We start from the raw sequence: 10,322 nt of genomic DNA, 5'->3' as shown, positions 1-10,322 counted from the left end.
ACCCCACCTGAGTGATACGGTCAGAACCAATGGGACAAAATAACGCTCAAAAGTTTTATTATCACAACCGATGGTCACTTACAAATGTTACGCCATTATCACCCTTTAATCTGGAGCTGTGGATTAAGGCATAGACAATCACTTTTGTTGCATGTAACCAAGTTCCATAGGGAATATATCTATAAAATACTCAACCCGAGGCCATAAAGATGCAGCAGCACTGCAATTGCTTTGTCAGGCCACTGCTGGCAAAAGGGCCTCCAGTAGGGGGGGGGGGGGGAGAGCTCTCTCGAGTCCCTCTAGAGGGTATTTGGCCTACTCTTCCACCCTGACCATAGGTCTTGGAAGTGTAACCCCACCACACACACACTGCCGATCAATTGGAGGTGCGCAACTTGACCGGTTTCAAGTGCCACGGCTGGGAGATCAACCCGGTGACCATTACATCATGGCAACATCCTTACCCTATCAATCCGATGCCATACACGCTTACCTGATCCGAAGCGATTTTTGTTGTATGGTTGTAATACAATTATGGCGAGTCCTCGCTTAACGCGTGTTCACGTCACGTGTTTTCACTTGAACGCGGTTTCCTCCATTGGGATTTTTTCACACAACGCAGACTGCGCAAACCGTTATAACGTGGCTCACCGTTGTAATGCGGTTTCTGAGCGGTTGACGACGAACTACTTTCTTGAGCTGCGCGGTCCGAGCGGTACGATACGCTACGCGGAATGATAGTAACGTGGCGGCGCACCCTCAGTGAATTGTCCCACTGTGTGCATACGTCATCTCACCAAACCTTATTGTTCCCGTTATAGTTTGGGGGAAATTGTTTTCGCTTAACGCGTTTTTCGCTTAACGCGGAACTTTTAAGGAATGCACTTACGGCGCTGAACAAGGACTTGCTGTAAACCCAAAGTATGCTTAAGCTTACAGTGGAGCAGCAGCAGCACCGGAATGCATTGCACTTAGGCTGCACCGTCTATGATAGCATCGATTACGAAAGCCCCACCATAAATTCACCCTTCACTTTTAATTGTCAATTATTATTTTTACAGAGCCTTAATAGTTTTGACAGGTGTTATATTGGAGAGCACAGGTCAAATAAAGCACATTAAACTTGGAGAAAAAAGGTTGAAATTGGAGTCGGCTCTGTTGAGACAATGATGTCTGAGAACTTGTGTAGCTGTAAGAGAGATGGACCCATTGTGTAAAGGTTAATAAGTGATGGCTCACATACCCGAGTAACTTGAATCATATATACAAAGTTGAGAATACGCTCTGGGAAATCAAAAATTTTTTCTTGCAAAACGTATTTCTTTACATTTTAAAGCAAACATTTTTTTTGGGCAAACTGCTCACAAATAACTTGAGCATTTAAAATGGGCCAATGCCTCTTTTTCACCTTCTGATCAAAACACACCAACTGTGAGTTAACTAAGTGACAGAAATAAATGGCCGACCAAGATCCAGTAAATGATAAACATCCACCCTTTCATGAAATTTGTTTTCTCTAGTTAATTTAATGACATTTTTTTGAGTTGCCATGTCATGGCCAGTTACACCAGTCAAAATTTGCTGTTTTTTTTCAGTCGTTATTCGTTTGGTTTGCCTAAATGTAGCACACCGGCAATATCAGAATCAACATTTGTCACTTTCCATGTGGATGATACAATAGTCATAGCTCAAAGCAGAGCACTGTCTGTTGATCAAAATCAATGCTCGTAAAAAAATTGAGGTGAACTGGGGGACAGGTCACGTAGAGGGGTTAGGATGCAAGAGGGGACTGCGTGGACCCCATGTCTTTCAGACTGCGCGCCAACGCCTCCTTCAGCTCGGCTTCCTCCTCGGCGTGGACTGCACTCACACGGCATGCGTACACACACGACAACGCGTACAAACGGCAGTCGCATACACACAGCAGTCAAACACGTGGACACACAACACATTGCCCTTTAGTCCACGAGCCCAGATCAGATATTTTACTTATCGGTACCACAAGGCAGCATAGCTTTAGTGGCTCCAATTTATTTGTGGCCAATAACAGTGAATTGTGAGAACCCTTTGAAATGTTCGGGTGTTCAGATAATTAACATCTCAACATACTGTACAAAAGCGGGGGCACTCGCACATCAAAGGGGACCTCGAAGAGGTTTAATTAACCATTGAGGGAACTACAGGGCAGGGAAAGGAGACGATGGTTTGGAAAAAAAGTGTGCATTAAAACACTACATCGTGAAGACAGTCCTTGGCAGAGGAGAGGACCAGGGTCTTTAGCCTGGACTTATGAAGAGACGTCTTCATAAGCTGCAAATGGTCCGAGTTTGTGTCATAAGCCCTTAGAAGGTTGTTACACTTCCTCTTTTGAGCAGGCCTTTCAGTTTACAGAAAAGGACGGTTTGTACGTAAGGTTACTGGCACACAACACGCACCGACATACAGACACACATGCACATGCCTACACACGCAAACCTGCATACATCCCGTTACAGACAAAGATCCCCCATATAGGCATTTACAGACTGTTAGGGCAAGTGCTGTTAGCGAGCACCTATTAAGGCAGGCACCACGCCTGACCGCCTTTGTCTACCCAGTGCCAATGGTTACACATAACACCTGAGGCTGAGTCGATCTAGGGGAGGCCCACGACCACTTCAAAAAATCATCACTTACAATGACCGTGAGCGGGAATCGAACTGGGGGGCGCCGGTTTCGTAGCGCATCACACAAACTGCTGCGCCACCGCTCCCCACAGACAGACACACACACGCATACCCACGCAACCGCACGCAAAGACGCCGCACACACAAGGTACCATTGTCAGAATCTGAGATGCTGTTGATGAGGGCGCAGAGCAGCTTGGCGTCCGTGTTGTGGGGGTCGAGGATGTGTGACGGGCGTCCCGTGCGAGCAAACTGCTCCTTGAGCTCCATGAAGCCCTTGTCCCCTGACAGCACGGACAGGGGGATGTGCTTGGGCAGCTGCGCGTCCATGCGCCCGGCCTACGCGCGAGTAGCACGAGGCAAACGCAGACCATCAAAACACAGGTTCCGGTGCCGAAACGGTCGTGTAGCTTATTCATCGTCTGCGACGTTGTCCCTACTCTCATCGTCTCTGTGATCGTCACCGACAATGTTGTTTTATCAACATCCTTGTCGTCGTCGCCATCGTTGCCTTCAGCGCCTTCTTCATCATTAACATCATAGTACCTCCGATTAGCACGCTTGGCTACGTACGGTGCTAAAGATGTTCGACATACATATAAAGACAAAGAATCCCCCATATAGCCTTAAGACTGTTGGGACAAGTGCTGTTAGTGAGCAGAACTTGTGAAGGCTGGCACGGCATACGAAGGGGTGGGTGGCCAGCACCATGCGCGGCTGCAGACCTTCGCACACATTCACACACACTACACCAATATATACGCACACCGGAACTCCCGTCACCATTTGCAAGCACATAACATCAACACACACAAAAGATAAAGATCCCCATATAGTTTGAACAGACTGTTGGGACAAGTACTGTGAGCGAGTAGCACCAATAAAAGCCGGCATGGTACACAAGGAGGTGGATGGCCAGCGCCACGCCCGGCCGCCTTCACTCTCCTGAGAGGCGATGTTTACACACCACACGAGGTACTCATTACAGACTGAGTCGATCTAGGGCAGTGGTTCTTAACCTGGGTTCGATCGAACCCCAGGGGTTCGGTGAGTCGATCTCAGGGGTTCGGCAGAGCCCCCGCCACGGAGGTCCGGACACACTTGAATTATTGTGTAAATTTGTGATGACACACACGGCCCGCTTGGCCATCACTGGCTGCAGATGATCATGCTACACTGCTTGGCCAATCAGCGCTGCGGGGAATTTAGTGCGTACTCAGTAGTCAACGTGTGACTGTTGTTGTCGTACGTCGTGTGATTTCTTTAATATTTTATCCATACTAACTATGTCGGGCAAAAGAAGAAAGTGGTCGGACGAATATGTACAACATGGATTCTCATGTATCACGGAACGTGATGGGAGTGAGCGTCCTATCTGCATGATTTGCAACGCCAAGTTGAGCAACTCTAGTCTTGCACCGGCAAAACTAAAGGAACACTTCTTGAAGCTGCATGGAGACGGGGAATACAAGAACACAACACTTGCTGAATTCAGGGTGAAGAGAGCCAGATTCGATGAAAGGGCCACTCTGCCTGCTCTTGGATTTGTACCTGTTAACAAACCGATCCTGACAGCATCGTACGAAGTTGCTTACCTGATCGCAAAGCAGGGCAAGCCACACACCATTGGTGAAACACTTGTGAAACCAGCTGCATTAAAGATGGCGAATCTGATACTCGGAACAGCGGCCGAAGGTAAATTATCCCAAATTCCCCTTTCAAATGACACCGTCAGTGACAGAATAGAAGACATGAGTAAAGACATCTTGGCTCAAGTAGTCGCGGATCTGATTTCAAGCCCGGCAAAATTCAGCCTTCAACTCGACGAAACCACAGACGTTTCTGATCTAAGCCAGCTTGCTGTTTTTGTACGCTATGTGAAAGACGACATGATAAAAGAAGAGTTTTTATTTTGTAAGCCTCTTACAACAACAACGAAGGCAGCCGATGTGAAGAAGCTTGTGGATGACTTCTTCAGAGACAACAATCTTTCATGGGATATGGTTTCTGCAGTTTGTACGGACGGAGCTCCAGTCATGCTGGGAAGAAAGTCTGGTTTTGGTGCGCTAGTAAAGGCCGATGCACCACACATCATTGTGACGCATTGTATTCTGCACAGGCATGCGTTGGCAACAAAAACCTTACCTCCAAAAATGGCAGAAGTATTAAAAACTGTGGTGGAATGTGTGAACTATGTGCGAAAAAGTGCTCTGAGGCACCGCATCTTCAGTGAGCTGTGTAAAGAAATGGGCTCTGAATTTGAGGTACTTCTGCTCCATTCTAATATTCGGTGGTTATCCCGGGGACAGGTGCTGAATCGTGTTTTTGCCATGCGTGTGGAATTAGCCCTGTTTTTGCAAGAGCACCAACACTGCCATGCAGATTGCTTCAAAAATCCTGAGTTCATTCTCATTTTAGCGTACATGGCTGATATATTCGCAGCTCTCAATCATCTCAATCAGCAGATGCAGGGTGGTGGAGTCAATATCATGGAAGCGGAAGAACACCTGAAGGCTTTTAAAAAAAAGCTACCGTTATGGAAACGACGAACAGAGAACAATAACTTCGCAAACTTCCCGCTTCTGGACGACTGTGCAAGTAAGATCGAAGATGTGTCTGGAATCGGAGATATTTCTGTATCCACGGAACTGAAGCAAACAATTGCCACGAAATTAGATGAGCTTGCAAAGTCTCTCGACGGATATTTCCCTACAAGAGAGTCATATCCAGCATGGGTGAGACAGCCGTTCACGTTTGCTGTTGAAACAGCAGATGTCAATGATGAATTCCTCGACGAAATCATTGAAATTCAGCAGAGCCAGGTTCAACAGCAACTCTTCAGAACAACAACGCTCTCAACGTTTTGGTGTCGACAAATGAACAAGTATCCAGTTATTGCTAAGAAAGCCCTGGATTTTTTTATACCATTTGTTACAACATATCTTTGTGAGCAATCCTTTTCGAGGATGCTGGACATAAAAACGAAGAAAAGGAACAGACTTTGCTGTGAAAATGACATGAGAGTGGCACTTGCCAAGGTGAAGCCACGCATATCTGAACTGATCTCTCAAAGGCAACAGCAGAAGTCACATTGATTTCCAGGTATGTAATTTGTTGTGAGTTTATGCATTGTGTTGGTTTTATTCTTTTAACAAGGTAATGTTCATGCACGGCTCATTTTGTGTACCAGTAAAAAACATATCTATGTCTTGAATTTGAAAAAAATCACATTTTATTTTTCACTAAAGAGGGGTTCGGTGAATGCGCATATGAAACTGGTGGGGTTCGGTACCTCCAACAAGGTTAAGAACCACTGATCTAGGGGAAGCCTAGGACTGGTTCAGATAGTTGTCATTGGTGTTGGCCGTGAGAGGCAATGGCACTCGGGTCACTACACGGGTTGCTCCCCACACCATTGCACACTATCCACATACAGGCATACGCAACCAACACATGATAGAAACACTAACCAACACAACAACAACCGCCATTCGCCACTAAGTGGCGGTGACGTCACCACAACGCTTGTGCCAGGCTATGTGCACATTGAGGCCACATGAAGTGTCGAAAGCCCGCTGGCAGGAGGTTACGGGTCAGACCCAGGTGCCATGGGTCCACTGACTGGACTGACTGAGACGACTGGCTGATGCACCACCTGTGCCCCCTACTGTGCCAACTTGCTGTGCTTTAGCCACCTGGCGCTCCGCTCGTTGTTGTGAGCGTCGCTCCTCTGCCCTCCATTGTTGTTGGAGGGCAACTGCCTCTAACTGCCCAGTAGCATCCTTCACGAGCCTCCTCCACTAAGGCCGATCTTGACACCGCTGGTACCAGTAATCAGCAAGTCCACTCAGCTCCACGTCCTCCTGTACCACATCACTCCATCTTTTCTCTAGCCCGTGCCGCGCCCGTTTAGCCCCCTCGATCCGGCCGAACAAAAGCTGTTTAGGCATGCGGTGGCTGGGCATGTGGGCTACATGGCCCAGCCAATGAAGCCTTGCCTGCTGGAGGAGCTCACCGATGGGACTTTACCCAGATCTTTTAAGGATTTGTGAGCTCCTCACACAATCCAGCCTGGTTAAACCCAGGATGGATCGTAGGCAGGTCAGCCTAAATGTTTCTAACCGGCGAAGATGTTCCATTAGAGGGGTCCACGTTTCGCAAGCGTAGAGAAGGGAGGGAATGACCGTGGCCGAGAAGACCTGAAGCTTCGTGTGGAGCGACAGACCAGGTAGCTTCCACACAGCGTTACGCAACCGATGAAAAGATATTGCCACTCGACTGATTCAGAGTGAGACCTCTGCTGTTAAACCGGAGCCGGTCATGAGCACACTGCCCAGGTATGGGAAACTCTCCACTCTCTCCACAACTGCCCCATCACCGATTGGGAGTTGTGGGGGTGGAGTGTCCGATGGTACAAAATACCCAGGCAGGTGCTTAATTTTTTTGGTGGGGCTGATGGTAAGGCCCCACCTCTTAGTGGCACGCTCCAGTTTCAGCAGCGTCTCCAACTCCTCGTCTGAATGAGCATCAATTGCCAAATCATCGGCATACATAACGTGGTTGACCAATAGGGAGCCATCCCTTGACCGCACCCGGGCATCGATCAGCCTCCCATAATATCTGTACCAAATGGAAATTTCTCCGGTACAGCTATTGAAGGCTTCACGAACTACGTGGTCGAAATAGATGTTAAATAATAAGGGATCCAGAGTACATTCCTGTCACACCCCAAGGTGCACAGGGAATGGCTCCGACTCCCGGCCACGTAGTTTTACTCGGGCCCGCTCACCATCATGAAGGTCCTTGATGATCGTGAGCAGAGGGTCAGGGACTCCGAAAGCACGAAGAACAACCCAGAGCCCATGCCTACTGATGGTATCATAGGCCTTGACCAGGTCAATAAAGCAGAGATGTAGGTCTTGTTGGAATTCCCTACACCTCTGCTGTAGCAGACAGACAGAAAATATGGCATCTGTGCAGGACCGCCCTTTCCTGAAACCGCATTGGGGCTCCGCAAGCCTCTCCTCAGCGTGCCTAGCAAGGCGATGTTGAATAATCCTTGCCAGGACCTTTCCCGGCACACTTAGGAGTGAGATGCCCCTGTAGAGGTTACAGTCTGTGCGGTCCCCCTTCTTAAAGAGGGGGACCACCAGGGCATCCTTCCAATCCTGCGGAACCCGTCCAGTGGTCCAGACTGTTGTTATGATGTCATGTAGGGCAGTGTGTGCACAAACGCCACCCTCCCTCAGCATTTCGCTTGGGAGATCATCTCTGCACGGTGCCTTTCCTGGTCTCAGACTCTGGATCGCCTTCAGTACTTCCTCAACAGATGGCACCTCAGCCAGCCACTCACAGGGGGTGACTTCCTCCTCCAATATTTGAGGCACCGCAGCCTCAGCAGGGTCATCCCCACTTTGTCCCACATTGTTTTCCTGGCTGAGGGATTTCCCCTCCTCCAGGACCTCACAAAAATGCTCAGCAAACCTGCAAACCTGTTCCTGAGGGTCGGAGATTGGATCACTGTTCTTTCCCCTTATGATGGTAAAAGGTGTGGCGCTGCAGGTTACCTTTTTGATGGAATTAAAGAGCGATTTGTGATCGCGGGCCACTGAGGCAGACTCCATCTCCTCAGCAACCCGCGACCACCACCCATCCTTGCGTGGTATGCTGTAGACAATTAAAGTGGGCCTGTCGCTCTTTCTCAACCATCCTGAACACCTCCTCTGTCAGCCAGGGTCTCTGGGGAGGTCTGGAACACGTACCCAAAGCAGCCATTGCAGCTGCATGAGTCAGTCTCAAACCTTGCCCATTTACCCTCGACATCAGGAGTGGGGGACGATGCCAACCCGAGCCGCAAGCGATGATGAAATTCTCGCTTGCAACTTTCATCAGCTGAGACCAGGTCACCTTAGGTTGGAATGGGGTCCTGGGTGTACACCCACCACCGGAGTGGAAGGCAGGCGCATCTTACAGATGTCTAGTCGATGGTCAGAGGGCAGATCAGCTCTACGGTAGGCCCTGGTGTCAAGGACATGGGCTCGCATCCGCTGGTCCGTCACTATGTAGTCCAGCAGATGTTCTTGCTTGGACCCGGCATGCATCCATGTTGTGTGGATGCGCCGATGCAGGAACAGTGTACAAGCCCATGGGCTGCACAAAAATCTAGCAGCCTCCTACCGTTGTTATTGAGCTGATCTGGCCCATGCCTTCCAATCACTCCAGACCAGGTGCCAGCATCATGACCAACTCGGGCATTGAAGTCACCCAACAAGATGACTCTATCCCAAGGGGCCACTTTAGCCAGCACCTGTGACAGGAGGTCATAGAAGGCATCTGACTCATCGGCCTTGCCTGCATCCCTCCACGGATGTTCGTCTTCGGTGGGGGCATAAGTAACCACGACCACCACTCCTCGCATCCGGTTGATGGGAAGGCGAGCCCAAAGTAGCCTCAGGCTTACAGCTTCCCACACCTCGCCGCCACACTCCCAGGCCCCCTTCATTATTATGTTCAGAAGAAGAGCCACACCCTGTCTCCTGCCCCGAGTCGAGGACTATCCATCCCTCATGGTGGCAGGAGCCAGAGCCGGTCCACCAGACCTCCTGAATGCCACAGAGATCCAGGCGGTACCGGTCCAGCTCCTGACAGAGGAGTGGCAGTCTCTCCTCCGCAGTGAACGTTCAAACATTCCACGTGGCCATCCGTAGTGGCTTTTGGTTGTTTCCGGAGGAGCCCCGAGGGTAAAGATTCAATCTCCTGGCTCTGCCAAATGGGGTTTGGCCAGGAGACGTCATAGATGCCTGTCCCACCGGAGCCTCCGGCAAAAGCTTATTAGTTAGATATTTCAGTCGTGGTTTAGTGGTAATTTATTGAAGGTGGAGGGGTTACCAGCCCCTCGCACCCATCCAGAGCCCCCATTTAGCCGCTGTGGTGGTCACAGACGACCTGAGGAGAAAGGCCAATCGGAATTGGCCCTCCCCCCATGGCACTGCCCACGACAGCGTTGCCCGTCCGGCACCACGAGGAGGTAGGGGGTTGTTTTGCACAGACACCAATAATATATACATATATACACCAACACACAACAATTTATAAGTAACTGAATGACAGACCAGACTATGTAGTGTTAATGACTGAATGAGGCACCAGGCTAACTGTGTGCGTGTGTAGGGGTGGGGGGGTGTAGCGTTTAGCGTGCTGCGATACGAAACCAGCCATCCGAGTTCGATTCCCGCTCACGGCCATCACCAGTGACAATTATTTGAAACAGTCTTGGGCATCCCCAAGGTCGAGTCAGTCTCAAATGAGTACTTGGTGCGATGTGGAAAAAACTTTGCCACTCGGGAGACAAAGGCGACCGGGCGTGGTGCTGCCCACCCACTCCCTCATGTGCCGTTCTGGCCTTCATAGGTGCTCACTAACAGCACTTGCCCCAAGAGTCTGTTAAGTCTACACGAAGGGAGGGGGTGATCATAGTCTTTAAAGTCTTTTGCATCTTACGTGCAGGCAGATGGCGAAGTCGGCGGCGTCTTTGCGCCCACTGCACTGCGGGTGTAGGAAGAAGCAGCCCTGCTGGTGCAGCTGACGGTACGCGGCACAATCCCTGGGTGGCTGCCACTTGTTGTGTCCGCCTTGGTTCGGCAACGCCACCCGGGG

The 10,322-nt window shown here is 49.9% G+C and overlaps 1 protein-coding gene across 3 annotated transcripts in view; it reads right to left on the bottom strand.

The window, feature by feature from the left end:
• Positions 1 to 40: 40 nt before the first annotated feature.
• ZNF451 (zinc finger protein 451) overlaps positions 41 to 10,322 on the bottom strand; it is a 35,048-nt gene continuing 24,766 nt past the window's right edge. For all 3 annotated transcript variants that reach the window (XM_076066638.1, XM_076066637.1, XM_032952691.2), the window contains exons 13-15: positions 10,167 to 10,297; positions 2,819 to 3,005; positions 41 to 1,860 (exon numbers count right to left, since the gene is read on the bottom strand). In XM_076066638.1, coding sequence (XP_075922753.1) covers positions 1,772 to 1,860; positions 2,819 to 3,005; positions 10,167 to 10,297 — 407 coding nt within the window. In that variant the 3' untranslated portion in view covers positions 41 to 1,771. The remainder of the gene's footprint in view (positions 1,861 to 2,818; positions 3,006 to 10,166; positions 10,298 to 10,322) is intronic.

Source organism: Petromyzon marinus, chromosome 12 (assembly GCF_048934315.1).
Source record: "Petromyzon marinus isolate PM22_M1 ecotype Great Lakes invasive population chromosome 12, UKy_Petmar_22M1.pri1.0, whole genome shotgun sequence".
NCBI classification, from domain to species: Eukaryota; Metazoa; Chordata; class Hyperoartia; order Petromyzontiformes; family Petromyzontidae; genus Petromyzon; species Petromyzon marinus.
Note: the sequence above shows the minus strand (reverse complement) of the source record. Positions and strands in the feature narration are given on the sequence as shown.